This window comes from Fundulus heteroclitus, chromosome 18 (genome assembly GCF_011125445.2).
Source record: "Fundulus heteroclitus isolate FHET01 chromosome 18, MU-UCD_Fhet_4.1, whole genome shotgun sequence".
Taxonomy (NCBI): domain Eukaryota; kingdom Metazoa; phylum Chordata; class Actinopteri; order Cyprinodontiformes; family Fundulidae; genus Fundulus; species Fundulus heteroclitus.
In genome coordinates, this window is record NC_046378.1 from 19,293,379 (window position 1) to 19,314,047 (window position 20,669).

The 20,669-nt window shown below is 38.4% G+C and overlaps 1 protein-coding gene across 2 annotated transcripts in view; it reads right to left on the reverse strand.

Moving 5' to 3' along the window:
- Positions 1-20,669, reverse strand: part of grik4 (glutamate receptor, ionotropic, kainate 4) — a 510,201-nt gene that overhangs the window by 142,850 nt on the left and 346,682 nt on the right. For both annotated transcript variants that reach the window (XR_004933217.1, XM_036149710.1), the window contains exons 7-8: positions 18,629-18,807; positions 13,709-13,762 (exon numbers count right to left, since the gene is read on the reverse strand). Coding sequence is in view for 1 of the 2 variants with exons in the window: in XM_036149710.1 (XP_036005603.1) it covers positions 13,709-13,762; positions 18,629-18,807 (233 nt within the window). In the remaining variant the exon portion in view is untranslated. The remainder of the gene's footprint in view (positions 1-13,708; positions 13,763-18,628; positions 18,808-20,669) is intronic.

Genomic DNA, 20,669 nt, shown 5'->3' on the forward strand with positions numbered 1-20,669 from the left:
ACTAACTGGACCAGGTATGTTTCAGTCTGTTATTGTCCAATTAAGGTGAATCTGCACAAATTGAAGCAATAGATTAGTTCTTCTACAGGTGCAGCCAATCTGCTTCAAAGCAAAAGCCACTTTTTGTGCCGCGTAGATATCTTTATGTTCTTTTGGGTCAAAGTTTTCAGCCATTCAGTTTTCTCCATTTTTCTATTATGTTTTCTGAACAATTATATCACAATATTTGCTGCACCCCTGCTAAACGAGATCATGGACCTTCAGCTAACCAATTCTGCAAATTCGCCATTTCTATTTTCTATAGTGATTTTGTAGTCAAAGATGAAGAATGCCGAAGCTACAAGTGGATAAGTTATTGGCTGTTCATTACACCGTCCCCCAGCATACTCCAAAAATGGCCAATCGGGGTGGAGTGGAACGCTCTGCGACCTGAAGGGGGACCGGGGTGTGAAGTGCCTCCTTTAGATTTAAAGATACAGCACCAAAACTAGTTGCTCTTAGATGCACCTCAGAACAGGGGTTAAAAGGAGGAAAGCGGGAGTATATTAACGAGGAATTCAGACCAAAACATCATAATTCCACTTTGGAAAGACCACAGCTGAATGATTTCAAAGTGAAAGTGAATACGTGAAAAGCATATTTTTGTGTGCTGACAGGGTATTCTGCTTACTTTGATTATAACAAAGGGTTACTTGAGCTAGTGCTTCATTTTTATGCTCTTGCACTGGTTTGTCTAACCGCAAGACATTGTCGTCCACTGAACTGTTTTATTATTTTTCAACGATCCTCTGTAAACCTGAGGGACGCCCAGTAGATCATTAGTTTCTGTTCAGACCAGCCTGTCTGTCACCAACAACCCATAAAGTCACTTTAATTCTCCTTCCCTGCATTACTCCTGGTACTCAGTTTGAACTCCTACTTTTATGTTTGCCTCAGCTTAAAGGCACTGAGCTGCTGTTAAACGACCTGCTGATTTTCTTTTGCGTTATAAACAGGTTCACCTATTAAACTGGCCAGTGAGCCTGTGTGCTTGAATCTAAATCTGATTAAATAAACAGGGTCCAATTCCAGTCCTTGATTGCCATTGCCCTGCATTTTTTGGGGGAGGTTTTCCTGCTTCAACATAAATAATTGAAATTAAAAGGTCATTAACAAGGGATCTGCAGAACCTGATAACATGCTGAGGGGGAGGTAATTAAACTATTTGAATCTGGTAAGGTGAAGCAAAGACACATCTAAAATTTGGACACCCCTGTTAGATTTGATGTGATGCTACTGAAATAAACTGGTTTGACATGAATTGAAATTAGACCATAATAGTTGGATGATAATTTGACCTTTCTTACTGTATGTTTTAAAATTCTTTGAAATAGCATTAGTTGCAATCTGGTGCTTTATAAATAAAGCTGAATATATTTAAAGGTATTTTTGGTCAAAATCGTTTTGGGTTACAGCAGCAAAAGAGAAAACCAAAACTGCACAGCTTATTTCCAGGAGGGAGACAGGCAGGCGGGTAGATAAGCAGGCCAAGATGTTACATACTTGTATGGATGAGTGAGGAACGGGTTGCTGGGAAAAGGAGCGGGGGGGCTTTGAGTTTATTTGTTTAAGTTTTGTAATTTGTGTTTGTGTGTGTGAGACAGTCAGGAAATGTTGGCAGACTCTCAGGCAGGGATGCATGACGACGTTGCAGTGACAAGAGGGATCATGGGCGTGTGGAGAGGAAATGGAACATGGAGAACAAAACAAACAGGCACGGGGCTGAGTGGAGGGGGGGGGGGAGTGAATGGAAGGCCCCCCGCTTTATGAAGGGGGGATAGTATGTCAGCCGGCGCGACGTGTCAAAGCATGTTTTTGATTCTTTTGCGTGGACTTGATTGTGCGTGAGAGAAAGTGAGCCTGTGAGCCACGCATCAAGGCTCAAAATGACATCACAAAATGAGAGTGTGCCACATGGGGCGCTCCCAGGCCCAATCTCGTGCTCATCTAACCTTCAAATGACATTAGGCATCCCTTCAACATACGATGAGTCACTCCCAACTTGATGTGATTTATTCAATACAGCAGAGCGGTTCGGATCGTAGGACACAAATCACTTAGATGGAGGCTGTGGAGTGGAGAGTGTGTGTGTGTGTTTGTTTGTGTGTTGGGGTGTGTAATGATGTGAACTGCTTTACGACTACGGAAACAGAAAGTTTTCCTTTCACAACATAATACTGTAAAGACTCTTCAGTCTCACAGCTTTTCTCACCTTTATGTTTTCGTTTTAATTCCTCCACTCCTTTTGACTCCCCAAAATGCAATGTATCTAATCATTTATACCTGAAAACATTCACACCTGGGATTAAGTAGACATTAAGAAGCAGGTAGGGAGATAAGATGGTCCTGAGAGCTTTATCATTCTCAATAGAAACTAAAAGGTTTGTTACATCGCTTACATTAATTTCTCTTTAATCTTTTCAAAATCTTTTAGGTTACAACCACAAAGTATAAGATAATTTATTTGCTTTCATAATTCGACTCAGCATAAATCCAGCTGTTCTGTGACGGCTTCAGGATTACGCCATAAAAATTAGTCAACAAATAGCATCATGGAGACCAAGCATTACACCAGACACATCAGGGTGAACATTGTGGAGAAGATTAAAGCAGGGTTAGGTAATAAAACAACAATAACTCAAGCTTTCATGATCTCACAGAGAAATGTTCAATCCATCAACAAAAAACGGAGCAAGCATAGCCCCCTGCAAACATACCAAGAGTTTGATGAATCTGTTTAAAGTACAACTTATGTCGCCCTGCAAAAATCTGACCCTTTATAGGAGAGCTCAGCAAACAACTGCATTAAGCCAAAGACAACCTCATAGCTTTAGCCCCCTCTGCAGTTTGTCTAAAGCAATTTAGGTGATAACATATACAAGAAGCAACTCGGTTCATAGAATTCAAAACAAAATTGTTTGAGCTGCATGCAAAATGCTGTGTTTGGGAGAAAAACACCCTGAAAACAACATCCCCATAATGAGACATGGTGGAGGTAGTATTATGCTGTGGGGATGCTTCTCTACAGCAGGGAGGCTGAAGTTGATCACAGCTGATGTGATGGTGCATTGAGCTAAATACGGGACACTCCTGAATAAAAAAAAAACCCTCCTGTGAGTCCAAACAACGGAAGAATTGATACTGAGGCAGAGGTTCACCTTCCAGTAAGGCGGCACTAATACAATACAGCCAGAACAACAAACTGAATCGCTTAGATCAGAGCAGATTCATGTGTTAGAATGGCCTGGACCTAAACCAAATGCAGACGTTTTGCAAAATTTCAAGATTACTGTTCCCAGTCACTCTCAATAAAATGTGGTTGAGCTTGTGGTATTTTGCAAATAATGAGTAAAAAAAATTTTTTTCTACATGGGCAGAGCTGGTAAAGGCATATGTCAAAGGACTCGCAAATATTACAGCAATAATTGATTGATGATGACTGAATGCAAGGCCAGAACATACTCTCAGATTTTTATTTGTAAAAAAAAATAAAAAAAAACTGTAAATAACGCTTTAAGAATGTAATTACTTTCCATTCCATTTACAATGATGTACTACATTGTGTTGTTCTATAAGACAAAATCCCTATAAAATACAGATAAGTCTTGTTATTGTAATATGACCAAATGTAAAAAGGTGGAAGTGATAGTTTAACTAGACACTGAAATAAATAAACATTTCTATTCATTCATTTATAGTCCGACAGAGGGGACATTTTCCTCTGTGTTTAACCCATCCCTTAGGGAGCAGCGTGCTGCCAAAAACTGAGTGGTGCAAGGGGAACAATCTGTGCTCCAGGGTCTTGCTCAGGGACCCAGAGTGACAGACTGATTTCGGACCGCCGACCTTTGCAGCCTCTCCAAGACGCAAACGCCCCGCTCCCTAACCGCTGGGCCACCACTCAAAGCACGTGTGCTTGTCTAAAGTGTATCAGCATCATCAAGAAAAAGCAATTTGCAGGTCAAGAATTGCATTTCATTATGCGGGACCAAAGCCTCTGAAATCACAGAGCACAGTTAATTGGGTGAGGAGCTCAAAGAAAATTTCAGAGACCATTACAACATGTAACCAGTTGAATTTAACAGCTTTTAAAAAAGACGAGCTGCAGAAATCTCTCTTCGCCCCAGGGAACGTCGTCTGATAATAATTTGCTCTTCTAATAAGGATCAGAAAGATGTTTACTCTCACCAGTCCTCTCTAGAGAAACCTCTTCTAATTCTCTGTTGCCTTTTACTTAAAACTAAACATGAGAATAACAGAGAATAATACGCTCGTAAAAGACACAGTTTAAAACAAGGGAGCACGGTGGAAAAAAAATGACCAAAATTCAGCTTAATGTTGATGGAAGGAATAAGTCACCCTTACCACTTCTTCTTTATGCTGCTCATCACATCATACTAGTCAGACCAACATGAAAGAAATTCAGCTGAACAAAAATAAAGCGTTTCCTATGAGATGAGGTTAAATCCGGTGGTGGGCACAAGAAAAACTGTGACTCAAGATGGGTAGCCACTTGAAGACGTTGATGAGCGTCTTGAGATGATGATTCAGGGGAAACAGATTAGGTAGAGGAGCAGTCTGGCAGATCGTTAGTCAGAGTTGTCAGGACCAGATACAGATGAAGTGTCAGCAGAGGAACACGGAAGCAGTGGATGGTTGGGGGGGAGGGAGAGGGGGGGACTGAACAGAATAGAGAGATTTAGATGAGGAAGGGAGTGCAGGATGCAGAAAGGATTGGAAATTAAGAATGATTAATGCTTTCAGGCCTCAATGATCTGCTAGGCAACTATCAGCATTTATAATCAACAGTTTCTGTAATCATACAGTTGCTCTTCATCGTGTTAACTTATTCAGCTACACATCTTTAAAGCTTGCATGATCCTCTTTAAATTTATGCATTCGGTACTAAATTTAATTTTGCATGACTATCACCCAAGACAGTGCCTGTTTACAGTTGCAATGTATTTAATTGCATTAATCAGAATCAGTTTATTATTGCCAAGTAGGTTTGCACTTACAAGGAATTTGACTTGGTGTTGATGGTGCATACAAAACAAAAAAAAAAAAAACAATATATATATATATATTGTTATATATATATATATATATATATATATACATACATACATACATACATACATACATACATACATACATACATACATACAGTATATATATATATATATATATATATACAGAAGCTAGAGCTATATACATGGTAGACTGTGCGTTAATGTACCACAGAAGGTCTGGAGATGCTACGTTGTTGCAGCTTGTGTCGTGAATAAACTATACATATCCACCCCGATATCCACCTACATTAAGATATTTTCACTTATATGAGCTTATCTTTTATTTTTCTAAAAAGAGTGTGATTTAATTAATGGTGAACCCCAAAAAGGAACTTTTGTTTTATTCATCAACAAAGCTTTGTATTGTAACCGAGAAACAAGTCAGATCACCCTTCCTCCATATATTGAGGTGCTTCTTGTAGCAATATATCAGTCTCTGTAATAAGTCTGAGGAAAGTTTGCTTCACTCACTTTCAGCTAAGAGATGCTAAAGAATTGTTTTCATGGGTAACTACAGTATTCTTACAATGTGTCACCTGAAGCATAAATGGAGTTCGTTTTTGTTTCTATCTGACTCAACACACACAAGCTACCACCTTTCTCACGTCCTACTCCTAACGCTAACATACTCTCTCTCTGCTTGGATGTGTCTCATCGATATTTCTGCTCAGAAAATATTTTTAAAGCAGTTCCAGTTAATTGTGTATATATCAAACTCATCAATCCAACGCTTCGTTTAGAAGGTTTTGCTGCTCTGCGTCCAACTGGAAGAGCCATGCAAAGCAGGAGACATGACGCTGACAGGGAATTGCAGCAGCCAATACAATCTCTATTTCAACATGACATCATCCTAAAATGTTAAAACCAAGGGTAAACATGGACATGTTAAATCTAAACATTAACGAGATATAGTCCATTGCCTATAATGCAGTTTCAGAAGGCCTGCATTTTAAAAAAAATGTTTTTTCTTTGTTTTAATTTGACGATGCAGACTGTGACCACATAGTTCACATCCTTTCAAACACTATAAATGAGCTGGCATAAAATCACAGGGATCAGGAGCTGAGTTTACTCAGACATGCTGATATTAGTAACGGTAGAGTGGACGATTTTTCCAGAAATGTAGCAAAAAAAAGTCCCTTTTTGAAAGACTGTGGATGTGCAAGATCATCCTACCTGCTCTTCCAATCATCGGGGGGATCGTGTGAAACAATCTCCCAAATAAGATCTGGTCTTCTTAGGCCTTCCTCCTCTTCTCGTAAACTTGTAAGACAGTTTGCTTCTTACAGCTCTCGGCCATTTTCAAAGTATACAATGGGAGCAGAGGAGCTACAATGACGGTCTAAAACCGAAGCTAACTGGATACATAAACACTAGATAGGAATGTGGACGCGCATTGGCGTTAGGTGAGCACGTCACAATGATTGCCATGTGGGACAACCAAAAGATCCCCCTGGAACTTGGAGCCGAAAAAAGATCGTCCACTATAAATTTAACTTTAAAATGCCGTAATAGTAACTTGAAATCAGGAAATCCCTACATCACCCTATTTTGCAAGTGACTTTCAAAAGTTATGGTTTAATTTTTCTTAGTTTTCAAAATGTGAACAAATGCTGAAAATCATATTACCATTAAAATGTCAAAACAATCCCGTTTTAGTGCATTACACTTTAAAATCCTTCACTAAAGGAAGGATAGGTGATAGATTGTAAGAAGGATCACATTTAATTTGACAAATTATTAACAAATTTTAACAAATTGAAACTTAAAACTTGAACATAAATGTATATATGTATGTATGTAGGTACTATGTTACATAAAACACTTGGGAAACTACTGTATATTATAATATATATTTTCCAGACAGCCAACTCTCCCATTTTAAATGAATCATAAGCAGAAGAAACAGCAGGCTAACAGTTTTTACATGGACTGTTTTCTAAGCTATTCCTCTGATTGTGGCATTAAAGCAATGTGTAAATCATTCAAGTTATTCCCTTTTCTTTGCTGTGTCCATAAAATATTACAAGAATTTCACAGTTTGAAAGACATGAAAAACTGATTTTTTCCAACAATGGGATTAAAAAAAAAAAAAAGGGTCAATGTTTAGCCAATTACTCCAAATAAGTTTTGCATCTTCCCAAGCAAATACCCAATATAAGGAAAATAAATTCTGCCTTTCTCCAGAACACCTTAAATAACCAGCAGTTCATCCTTCCTGAAAAAGTCAGAGCCAAGCACAATTTCTACTTTTTTTTCTGATTTATCACAAACTGTGGGACCTCTGGCTCACTTCTAACCTTCAGGGAGTTCAACTTCAGCCTAAAACTCTTGACAGCAATTCGGATTGATTAACTATTCTTTTGATCATATTATGCAGTAATATGCAGTAAGTGTTTAGCTGTGGCGTACAGTTTTAACTGGCCAGCAACTCCAATTTTAAACTCAGAACTGAGCTTTGACTTCTACAAAAAAAAATTAATTAGGTGCCATCTGAAGGTGAAACTGCCTGCCCCCACAAACTTAATTAAAACAGATCAAGAGCTGTTCTTGAAATTGATAACACATGGAGATCTGCAAGTTTATTTTCGTATTTCTTGTGTTAGCATAAGATGAGCTGTTTAAGAAAAGGTTATACTGTAGGCAGAAGTGTTTGCATTTGAAAAAAAAAACTAAAAGGATTTCTTTCTAACACAGGAGAAATATTTTTCCCCACAGCCAGCAAGTATAAAAGGCTGATAACTCTGAGCTTTACAAGTTGTTCCGAGGTTTTATAACAAAAGAATAACGAATTTGGATTTGACATTGTAAAGTGCCTTGACATGTGATGTGTGCTGAATTGGCGCTATATAAATAAAACTGAAATGAATACATTCAATTGACTTTTTTTTTTACAAGGAAATAAAGGCAAAGGAAATCACGATCCACTTGAATGCTCCAGAACACATAAAGTCTTACAGGAACCTTCTTGTAGCCACAGATAGCACACTCAGACAATCTATGAAGCAGGCATAGCTGTAGTCATTGCCATTTAAGATTAATTTAGAGAAAACACTTAACTCACTCAACTTTTGAGATTTTTTATTTTTTTTGCTCTTTAGCACTAAGATATAAGGCAACGTTCATTCAAAATTATAAAATTTCTGTTCAATTTTACTATAAGGTTTCGTTGCTGTTTCACCTAATAGCGTTTGTTTTTCACAGTTTTTTTTTACTATCTGATTTCATGACTTTTACTTTGCAAAGGTCATGAATTTGTGTAAAGTAGCATTTCAGAAAAGCTGAAACACACAATGACAGGTTTAAAAAAAATAAATCAAAAAAATCGCCTAGACAGCAAATTACATGAGGCTAGGCAAGTTTGTCTATATAGCACATAAAAGAGTATAACACAGAAAGGGTGTACTCCAAAAGCAAGAATATCCTAAAAAAAACTGTATGTTCAGAGGTTTCCACTCTGTGATGTAAATAAAACTAACAAGTCAGAGTATAAAAAATATGGAGGAAACCGCATATTTCACTTGTTTTTTTAATCAAACAAGGCTGACTACCCAGTGATATTTTCTTGTATGTCATGCTATGCGAACATGACGGTTGACACTACAGGTTCAAAGTATTTTAAGCTGCTTTAAGACATAAACGCTGCTTTCATGAAAAGGATAGCCTTGTGAAATGGCGATGTGCTTTCATAAGCGGATGAAAAAGCAAACAACAAATGAAATGTGTTATGTTCAGGGAGGTGCAATTAAAGTGTTGAAAAAGCTGAGGGAGAGAACATCCTGAAACTTTCCTTTGTCCTCTTCTGTGTGTTTTGTGTAAGAGCGAGAGCCATTTAAAACACAATAAATAGGATGAGTCACTAATTACAACAACTAAGGAGACAAAAGCTTAGCAGTTTTTAATCTCACAGCTTCTGCATGCCATCCCTGGCTGCTGAGGGCATCCAGCTGATCATTAAATGATGTCAGCTAAAGCTGTTCTGCACCAAAGAGCAATAGCTGTTTTTTTTTTTTTCAGAGAATTGGTGTCACTGTATGAGGTGGCTCCTGGGTCGGTAATTTGTAAATACAAAAGATCTGTGGGTTGTCTTTCAGCAGAGGAAAGGAAATGCATTTACATGTGGACACAGAGAGAAAACAAGCTGGCTCAAGTAAAGAGGAGAGCAGAAAGCTAGAACAACAGCAGATAATATGTCAAGGGCTGTGGAGGAAACCAGCCCACTGTTAATAAGTCATCTTAAACAGCTTGATATGAATCCACTCAACAGCCCTATTAGAGCAAAGTGTTTTGAACCTCATTAATCTACAAAAGGGTGCAGCTATCTGCTAAGTTTACTGTAGCGTCACATTTTCTCTGAGCCACCGTCGTTATGATCCTCTTAGATAACTCTCTCAGATCTTAACCTATTGCAAAAGTTATCCTCCAGTCAGTGGCCGGATTCTACAATTTTCACATTTTTCATCTAAAAAGCATCTAAGAAACCTTCAGAAGGGACTCTCTTTGAACGATTAATTGATAAATATTTAAGTTTGAATGAATAACTTCAGGGCTGCACAATGGTGCATTTGGTAGTGCTGTCACCTTGCAGGAAAAATGTCCTGGGGTCCAACCCTGGCCCTACGTCCTTCTGCATGGAGTTTGCATGTTCTACCTAAGCATGCGTGGGTTCTCGCCAGATACTCCTGCTTCCCTCCACAGTTCAAAATCATGACTGCTTGGTTAACCTGTCCCAATGAATACTGCAGATGAGCACCAGACCCATGCACGGATAAGCAGGTACAGATGCTGTGGATGGATGGATAAATTACCTCAAAAGAACAATTAAACACTGGCAGTTTCATACTTACATTACCTCTGCCGAAATATTGCAAGTACTGCAATCCAAATAAGATTTTTAGATTTAGTGTGCATGTTTTAAGCTGATGAAGATAAATAAAATCTTGTAATTTACTGTAATTTACTGCAATTTACTGTGATTTTCCAAGCTGTATGCAAACGAAATGTCATTTTGTATGCACTCTGTGCGTACAAAATGACAAATAAAGTTGTCTAAGTCTAAGTCTAAGTAAAAGGACATTTATTTTCCTCTAGCCTAACCATCGTGTTTGCAGAAATGTCAGATAGCGTAACTTCTTGTTTTAGCGCCTCCTAGTGATCTAATTTCTCAGAATGGTGTTTGATCGACATCTTAATGAAGCAAGGACAGCTTTAGGCTGGTAACATTCTTCAATGAGGCTGACCTCCATGATAATCTATTACAAATGTAATTTATAATAGCGCATTGACCTGAAATGGAAGAAGTTCAAAGAAAAGAGAGAAAGAAGAATGTGTCATGTCGCTCTGCTTTCAGATTATCAAGTCTGTCTTTGGAAGAAGCCCACTTTATTTAGGCCTCCTGAGCAAAGATATTTGGAAAATGATTCTTTATATACCACATAGTATCAGTGAGCAGTAGGGATTTGAACACCAACAGAAGTACATTAGATTTAGAGACACAGGCATTGGCTTTAATCATAAACCTCTGTAACAATAAGTTGCAGAAAATAAGTTGCAGTGTATCACATGCCAAAGGTTAGATCAAGACAAACTTCCAGAATATCTGAGCTCATTAAGGATAAATGGTTGATAATGTTTTTCTGTTTTGTTTTTTTAATATGAGATTTAAACTTTCAATCATCAGCCACACCCACTCCACCCAATAATGCTGCCTTATAGCGCCATCCAGTTAAAAAAAATGACACGGATGATAAAAGATACATATTCTTCTGCTGATGAAATTCACAACTATGTCTGAGATTCACAACATGTTGTGCATTTGCCGGCGATGCATCAGCCCAAGCACAAACAAAACAATCATCTGAGAGAAAAAAGCAAACAAACATCTCTTTAGCTGCTTTCAAACAATTTTTCCTGCTTGTCGCAATTCTGATGTTCTTGTTTCACATGGCTCGAACTACTGAGTTAGCCCTGGCAGTCTGCCTATGCACAGCTGCCTGCATCATACAGCTGTTCAGTGTTAGCATTCAGAACGTAACACTGCTGACCTAAACCCCTCTGAATGCTAAAACATCAGAGACTGAGACCTTTTTCTGAAGTGGATTTGATGTAAACAGGCATGGAAAAAAGCCCTTTCTCTCTCTTGGGACTGGTGCTCTTGTCGTCATCTGAGCCAGCCAACTATGCAGGGCTGCAGCTTTGATATGTTTGGCTACTTTGAGCTCTGCTTAACAGATGGATGGCCAACTTTACGCCACCTCACTGCAAGACAGCCTCTTGTAAGTATACCATGTAAAGAGAACTAGTTAGAGATGGTGAGGAGATGGATAGTAGACTACAAGGTAATGAATAAGTGAGGAAATTAAGATTTTTTTAATATATTGTAATATAAGTATATTTTAATATATACAATACATATGCAAACATACATATATTTATTTCTGGAATAAATTGTTCTGTATTTAATATCAGCCAGTGGGATTATTAACATAAATATAAAATATAAACATGATTACAGTGACATTCCTGCAAGATATTTAGCATCAGTATTTATCATGACTACAGGCAACTTTAAACCCATACGGTTAATAGCACCAAGGAATAAAATGGACACAATACATTTAAAAAAAACTAAATCATACATTTCTTAAAGAGTGTTAAATTTAATCTTACGTTTTTTGTAGTTGTTTACTATAAAAAGCTGTTAAATAGAAAAATTGGCGCACCTTCTAGTGCGTCGCCCCAATGCGCCACATATTGTGCATCCCCACTTTTTGAACCGTGGATCTTAATACCCGTGTACGCTCACATATTTCTGAGGACCATCTGCATAGCTCATGTCTAAAAAAGAATCTAAACTTAGTCCAGCCCTGGTGAAATAAATATATAATTAAACCAACACCACCAGCCTGAATACTTTATTCAAACCAGGATGGCTCAATATCTGATTCAGCCAATAGCATGTTGCGTATGATAAATTCTGAAACCATCACTTGAACATTGTAGGTGAAATCAGGACTCACAGGATCAGACATTTTTCTTTCAGTTTTTTGTCAATTTAGGTGAGCAGGTGTGAATTACAGTCTCACTTTTCTGATCTTAGCTTAAAGAACCGGCACCTAGCGTGTTGTAACGGTGGGTATTCATGTTACTGCTGACTTTCTATCATCGCAAACCCACCTGCCAGTTCTCCTCTGAAATCTGATATAGACTATGGCTTACTTTGTTGCAGCTCATTGGCTATTTTCTGTTTTTCAGGACCATTTTCTATAAACCAAAGACAAAAATCCATGTACTCCAGAAGTTTCTGAAACATTAAGGGTCTGACGACCAGCAACAACAAACATGCTATGTTCAAAATCCCTCAAATGCTGTTTCTGACATTGTTAAACCCCATCTTCACTACATCTAAGGAGTGAAATCTACTAGTTGGTCCAACATTAGCACTAATAAGAAATGGAAAAAGTATACCCAATAAAGTGGCCAGTGAGTTTAAACGAATAGGTATTGGACCTGATTGTCTAGTTAAGTGCCTCAAGCCTGCATCGGTGGTGAATTTGCACTATATACAGTAAATAAATTGTATTTGTTTATTCAAGGAACGAGGATAAGATTCATAACATACTATAAATACTAAATCAGTACATATCAGGGCAAAAATGCAGCAGAACTGTGGGGGAACATTTAAAGGCCTGGATAATCATGAAAGACTGGAAAAACGTACGGACCCTTGTTTCAAAAGTTTGAATTAAATCTCAAGACAAGCAGGATTATGGTTACCCAGATCACTCTAAAGTTTTCAACAGACCAAAACCACTTCAGAGAAGCCATCTTACCCTCAAACCAAATGAAAAACTCTCTTACAAAGGCTAATGCTTTGCTAATAGGGCCCCTTTTAAACCATCAGACAGTAATAATGCCCACAACAGAGCTGCAATAACACTTAAATAAACATTTATGATTGAATAAGAAATGTGTTTGAGAAAAGCATTAGACAGACAGTTTAGAGGTTTTACATTAACATTTGATTTACATTTGAACATGCAAGCAAAACCAGCTCGGCTTCATCATTAGTACATACATATATATATATATATATATATATATATATATATACACACACACACATATATATATATATATATATATAAACTCACGATCAAACAGATGTTAAATTGTAAAAATCGTTCATTCAGCAGAAGCCTGGTCAACTCCTGTAGTCATAAACAGAGAAGAAAAATGGCCAAGAGAAGCCAGGCCACAAGTAGTACTAGTAGCAAAAACGACATTTTTAAAATATTTATTTAGTTGCTTCTGAAATGGCCTGTGGTGATTGGAGCTATGACGGCCGCTACGACAGCTCTCCAATTTACAGTCCGACAAAATGAGGGAGAAAATTGACCATTTAACCCTGTAATAATGAATCCATGCAATCATTCCTCTATATAAGCTCCTTCTAATGAATCATTAATTCAAAGTGGAGCACCAATTAAAGTTTTCTGTTTTAATACATGACATGAGCGCAGCGTTAGATTACTGATGTGCTCCTTTAGGTGTGAAATTTGTATTCTAATTGCCAACATGACCATGCATTTCCTTACCAGAGAGGTGAAGATGTAAGTGTAGTAGACAGACAGCATTCCCAGATCTGATGCCTGCAGGGAAAATGACAAGAAGGGCAAAGGGAGACGTAAAAAGCGAGGAAAAACAAGCTCACATGGGCAAGAGTCTAAAGTTTAAAGTCCGACCCACAACGGGCCGGAGAAGCACAAAACATGAAGCGCTAAGGAAAAAAAAAAAAAAGCGGAGACAAAAAGTTGAGAGGTCACCGAGTCGTGTAACTTGAGCTTCATCTGAGCATACAGATCAAATCCACATCTCGATAAGCACTGACGCATCATCGTCTAACGAAGCCTCTCGATGGAGCAATTAATCTCTGTACCCTATTGGTATGCTGCTCAACGCTGTCACACAATATGATTAAATCAAAGACGGCGAGGAGCAGCTGCGAAGGGCAGGGTGAACTTTTTAGACATTACGTTCTTAAAAACACATGATTTCAACAGAAATTCTTTAACAGCGACTTTAGTTTGATCAAACTAGAAATAAAAGGCTATCTTAAAACCATTAATATTAACTGCATCTGTGTGTACAAAGGGCAAAAAAAAAACCAACAACCTTAAAATGAATGAATCAAGCCAGCTACTTTGAAAACCAGACCTTGAATATTTCCTTCTAACCGTTGGATGTTTTCATATTTCCATGCTGAAAATTTGCATAACGAATCACTCCCACATGAAGATGATTTGAGGGTTTTGTGCCACTGAAGTGAGCTTAACAACAAAGATTTAGCTGTCGTTTCTGTGAACGGTCTAACCTCTGAATACTTGCTGTTAACATGAGTGCATGCCACTCCGTTATGAATCAGGAATATTCAGATAAGGTGTGTTAAAGAAGCTTAGAAAATAAACCGCTAAGAAGCAGAAAGGCGATAATTATTACAGCAAAACATCAAATACATTTTTGTGACTGAACTCCAAATAACCTCTCCACACGTCCTCTTCTTTGTGCACTGCCGCTTTAAAACTACTTCAGCTATAGTAATTATTATGTTGTTTTATGGAAATTGTTGCTTAGCATTTACCCTTTAGTTTCACACAAAAAGCTCAACTTTAGGATGAACAGCTGATGTTGTTGTTTTTTTATCTGATGCAGAAAATTATATATAACAATGTGTGACAAATTTTCTTTGGGTGACTACTGTTTTTAACAATTCACAACAGTGTTTGCATCATGATGTCTGGTTGCTGCTGCACACATTTCATAGAGAGGGAGCGGAACATAAACAAGACGATCATCCGATGAAAAAAGTAAACCTTTCACCGCTTTTTAAACTATCCCTTATTCATTTTACAATTTTGCTTTGTTCCAAATAGCAGTGGGTTCACCATCCACGCAGTCTGCTTCTGCACAGCTGCTATTCAGAATGCTAACACTGCTGACCTAAGACCTCGTGAATGCTAAAGCTTCAGAGAGCCAGACCTTTGTCTTAAATGGTTTTAATATAAACATGGTTGCAGAAAAACTCATTTATCCCCTTTGGACAAGCGCTCTGAGCATTGTCTGAGACTGGTGGACATGCAGCCACTCAGTTCGGACATGTTTGGCTTCTCTGAGCTAAGCATAACAATTTGGACTTTAAACCAATCTGACACAGGAATGTCTCTTACATCATAGCATGTAAAGAGGACAAAAAGCAGTATATACAGTCCTGTTAAAAGGGCAAACGTTCATAATTGTGCACCACGTTTTGTTGGTCCACCACATGAAATCCCAACACAAATTTTAAGTGTACAGAAAAAAGATATCTAATCTGGAAAATGTGTTGTGCTCCCTTTAGTCCCACACACCTAAATAACATGCAGTGAAACCAGCAACTTCAGGAGTCATTTGATCACAAATGGAGTCCAACAGTGTTTAATTTGATCTCAGTATAAGAACAGCTGTGACAGCCAAAAAGGTTTGTCAGATAACATTAGCGGACAAACAGCATTATGAAGACACAGGGACCCAGCAGGCAGGTCAGGGATAAAGTTGGGGAGAAGTTTCCTTAGCAGTTAGGTTAGAAAACAGAATCCCAAGTTTTGAACATATCGCAGAACGCTGTTCAATCTATCATCTGGAAATGGAAAGAGTATAACACAGCTCCTAACCTACAGAGATACAATCGTCCACCTGAACTGATGTACTGAGCAAGGAGAGAATTAATCAGAAAAGGATCCGTGGATTCTCTGAAGTAGAGGTCACCAACATGGTGCCCACAGGCACCAGCTAGCCACCAAGGACCAAAAGTGGTGCCCACAAGCTTGTTAAAAAAGCTTGGACTCTTGTAGTTCAAAGGTGAGTACAGGTAGCCCTTCGTATGACACAGTGCCGATGAAGTAGCTCTCAGCTTTAAAAAGGTTGATGATCCCTGATCTGAAGCATCTGCAGTGAAACACACCGAAGGTGGGAGAATTCACTGACAGACCACCACTATCTGTGCTACACATCAATCTGGGCTTTGTGGCACGGCAAGAAGAAAGCCAGAGTTGGAAAAACAATGACAGACGTCCTGTTTGCAGTTTGCTGCAAGCCATACAGTTGACACAGCAAACATGTTACAGTGTTAAAGGAGATCGTGTGAAGGAGAAGTAATGCTCTCCCAGATACAAGCGACTGAAATGAACTGAGAGTCAGCTTTTCTAAGCTTGAGGCCATGGTACTTGACCAAAAAAAAAGTGTACTGCCCCTCTTGGTTGGGGGTCAGTCTCCACCTCAAGCAGGGGGAGTTTAGGTATAACTAGAGGGTAGCCTGATCAGGATGTCCCTTGGACAGTCGACTATCTTTGGAGGACTTCCACCAGGAGGAAACACAGGGGAAGACCCAGAAGTCAGTGGGAGAGACAATATATCCCATCTGCAGTGGGAACGCCTTGGGATCCCCCAGAATGAGCTGGGGGATGTTGCTTGGGAGAGGGAATCCTCTTAGACTTGTTTCCCCTGAGATCCAATCAAGAAGCAGCAGAAGACAATGGATAAATGGATGGATGGATGGATGGATGGATGGATGGATGGATAAAAAAGTAATATTGCTCCCTTAGTAGAAAGAGATTTTAGCAACATAAAAACGGCTCAAAATGAAAATGTTGATATCAGCCGTATATAACGCTATGTTAGTGCATGGGTTTCCAAAGTGGGGGTCGGGACCGCCTGGCTGGGTTGATTTGATGCTGATGTGCTAAAAAGATTTAGCATTCCCTTACAACCAGTACAACTTTACAACATGCCCCTCGTTTTAATGCAGGGGAATGGCTGCACTTCTTTGTAAGAATTCTTATAAAAATAGAACTTTATTCTTGTAATATTATGACTTTATTCTCACAATTTAAAAAATAAATAAATAAAGCATCCCCACGCCAAAAGGGGGATACCCGTGCTACAGACAGGGCAGTGACTGATTTTGTGGGTCACAGGCTGAAACATTTGAGAACCCTTGAGTTAGTGAATAGTAAACAGGCTACTATTTCCCAGAAAACCATTGCTTCGTTTGGTGATGTTTTTGTTTTGTTATTTCAACTGAACCTCTTGTGTTTTTATGAGATTTTGTTGGTTGAGCCTGCCAGCTGTATCAGTCGTACAGATCAGCTGAGACGAGTCTCCAGTTTTATTTTGTACACAAAAATGTAAAAAAAAACAACATGCATTGTTTTCTGTCTACTTCACCCTATTATGCTTTTCTATACGGAGTTATGCACTTTATATAGCAAATAAGCTTATGGCATATATGATTTGTTATTTACCAAGTAAACAACACATAAGAACATCCTGAATTTTCTGATGTTGATGTGCTCAAATGTGGAAATGATATTTGAATATTTTTTAAAGGCATACCTTTTAAAGTGGATACAGCAGACCACAAAAGGGAAAAGAAAGTTGTTAGGAAATGGTGTAAAAAGAACCCTGAATGAGAACAGACTGATTGCTGCAGTATGTAGACCAGTGCAATGCTTAAAAATGAAATAAATGGATAAAAATCTTTTCCCCCTAGCACTCTTCTCTGTCATTTAATGTTAACCCCTCACCAGACATCCATTTACTGAGTTTAGGAAACAATATGGTGCATTTTTCTTTAAAAGGGGAAATATGCTATCAAGGCTTCTTAAGAACCCACGTGTCCATTAAAAAAGTGGAGGTTCACTTTATCCTGTTAGTAATATTCTGAGACAGTAACTACTCACATATTCCATTAGTAAAAAAGCACCAAAAGGTCGCTCATAAATAGAGATCGAAAGCGGACTTACTAATACGGTCTGAAAGCTGTTCTGCTTTATAGCTTTGCATACTACATTTACATTTTAATGTAAAAAGTGTCTCTTTAAAGAAGGGAACCAACAGCTTTAGGAAGGATAAAAAGAGCATTTTGCTTCACTTTTCAATGTGTATTATCCCTTTGCATTAGACTTAGAGGAAACACGCGTCTGTTATTAGACATTATTCATCCCTAAAATCTCTGCAGAATTCTCTAAACTTTATTTTCTGGCTTTTATTTACTTAAAAATATTTAACTTGATGTCCTCATACATGTTCACTGATTTAATATAACTGGTTTGTTTCAGCACTGGTGTTTCAGCGCAGTTAGTTTTCTTTTTAACCCTTTGTGACTAACTAACAATCTGAATTTTTCTAGAAGCCTAAATCGTTGAAATTCTCATCACAAGCCTTGTAATTTAGGACAAAACCGAAAATTCTGTGGTGAAAATTACATTTACTATTTTTTTAGAATCGTGGAGAAAAAATTTCTGTAGTTAAAAAAAATGGGGACTGCTGCTGCCTTAGCTTTTTTTTTGGCGAAAAATAAAATGTTGCATGACGGTGCCGTGTTTTCATATGATGGGGAAAAAAAAAAAAAAAAAGAGTAAAAAATCACGTCAAGCATGTCGGCTCATAAATAACACGAACGTTATGTGACGTCTATTTACCCGCTCTAAAATGATATGTGACATGGTGGCGTTGGCGTCCACTATGATGGTGGCCGTCTTGTCATCTCGGATCTCTTTCAGGAGAGGGGTCGGGTCCTGGCTATCATCCAGCATGCGCACCGACAGGGTCTCCTTGGAGATGAGGAACTGTCTGAGGAGCTGCTCCAAGTTCAACAAGCCTGTCGGTAAAACACACAGAAAACACATGAGGGTCGGATGTCTGGCGGCGGCCCTGCTTTTGACGTTTCAAACGAATGCAGTCATGTGTATTCTACTATTTCCATTTCTGTTGTTTCTCTTATTCTGTTTCCTGCTTTGAATTTCTATTCTTATCCATTCCATCATTCCTGCTCGCTTCTACTAGCTTTACTCCGTTGGTAATGCCAGGGTTTTCTTCCGGCTGACTGGTTTAAAGTCAGCCTAAGCACCTTACTGCTTCACCATCTTCACTGGGGCGAACAGATGTCACAGTGGCACGGTGGTGGAACTAAAGGGTACACGAGGGCGCCCATAAATGTCAGCTCGCTCTGCAAAGTGTTGTAAAGACTGCATCCGACATGTCAGACAATTACATGACATGACTAATGTGTTTCATGCAAACCTAAAATACAATCAAATGCTGTTAATGCTTTCTAATCCAATTAAGGCATCCTCAGGGTCTGGTGATCTGTTTTAACAGACAAAAGCTCAACACGTCGCTCCACTTGTGATGCCACTCTTAGATGTGCCAGCTATTTGGAAATTTAATCCTGTCTATTGATAGAGTTGGAAAAACATGATAAAAATATTAGCACAATTTCCTGTCATAACAACAGACCCTTATAAAAGGCATAAAGACCAAATAACTTACTTGAAGACTTTTTCTTTCATTTCTGTAATTTTGCTAAATTATGCCAAGTAAAATCAACATTTAATATTTTGAAAAAAAAAATGCTGCTGTTTTTAAAAAAAATCAGTAATTGTATTTACATTTTAACAACAAACAGTTACACTGTCTTTAAAAGCTGAAGAAAAAAGAGCCTAGAACAGCATAGAACAAAATAAAAAAGGACCAACTATCACACCTAAAATGTCAAAAACACCTAGAAAAGCATACACACATTCAATTCGATTCTGCCCTTTACCCCTTTGGGGTAGATGCAAAAGCTTGGTCTCCCTGCAAAGGTAACACTTTACATTTTTCAACTGGGCAATCCAATTTGTTGTACTGGTAACCAGTTTGTACTTATTGAAGTTGGAACACACATAAATTATGCATTTTTGTTCTTGTTTTTAATTTATTTCTTTGTCATGCAGCTGCAGACTGATGCATGAGGTAATGTCGGAAAAAAATAAAGGATCTAACAGACACAAGCTTTTCTTCAAAGTTGAAGTCAGTAGCATAGAAATTACAATTCTGGACCTTTTCTGCTGTGGTTACGCCATGGCGTTCTCCAAGAGTTATCCAAATTCATCCAAACTGTCCAAAAATGGAGATGCCAACTTCAAAAGGCTGTGACTCCTGTTGACTTTTTTACACAGAGACACCAGCGAAGGCTTCTAATGAAAGGTAATTTCCAGAGGAATCCTGTTCCATGCACAGATTCGACATGATTGAAATATAGTAGGGGAAAAATAAACATCTAACATAGAAAAACGGCTTTGATACACAAGGACGCATGCTGGGCGGAGCAAACTGATTTACTTAACTTTACCGGTGCAGTGGGGATTTTAATTTCCACACCCAGAAGGCAAACATCCATGAAACGGTAATTGTATTGGCTGCATTTGTCAGATTGAGCGTCGGCACTGCCTGGCCCAAACAATGTGCGTGAAAACAGGAGGGAGTCGTGCAGTGGTGAATAACATTTCCTCTAGAAAAACCGCAGAGCAACGCAGTTAGTTAAAAGAGGTGTCAATGAAGGGAGGAGGGTCTAGACAACCATTTTGAAACCTGAGTTTTAAAACAGAAGCCCCCTGTACAAACTACGACACAGCAGGTCTTAATGCTCAATTCCCATTTTTCTGCAATCGGATATTTTTGCAAGGTGGTTCCCATTAC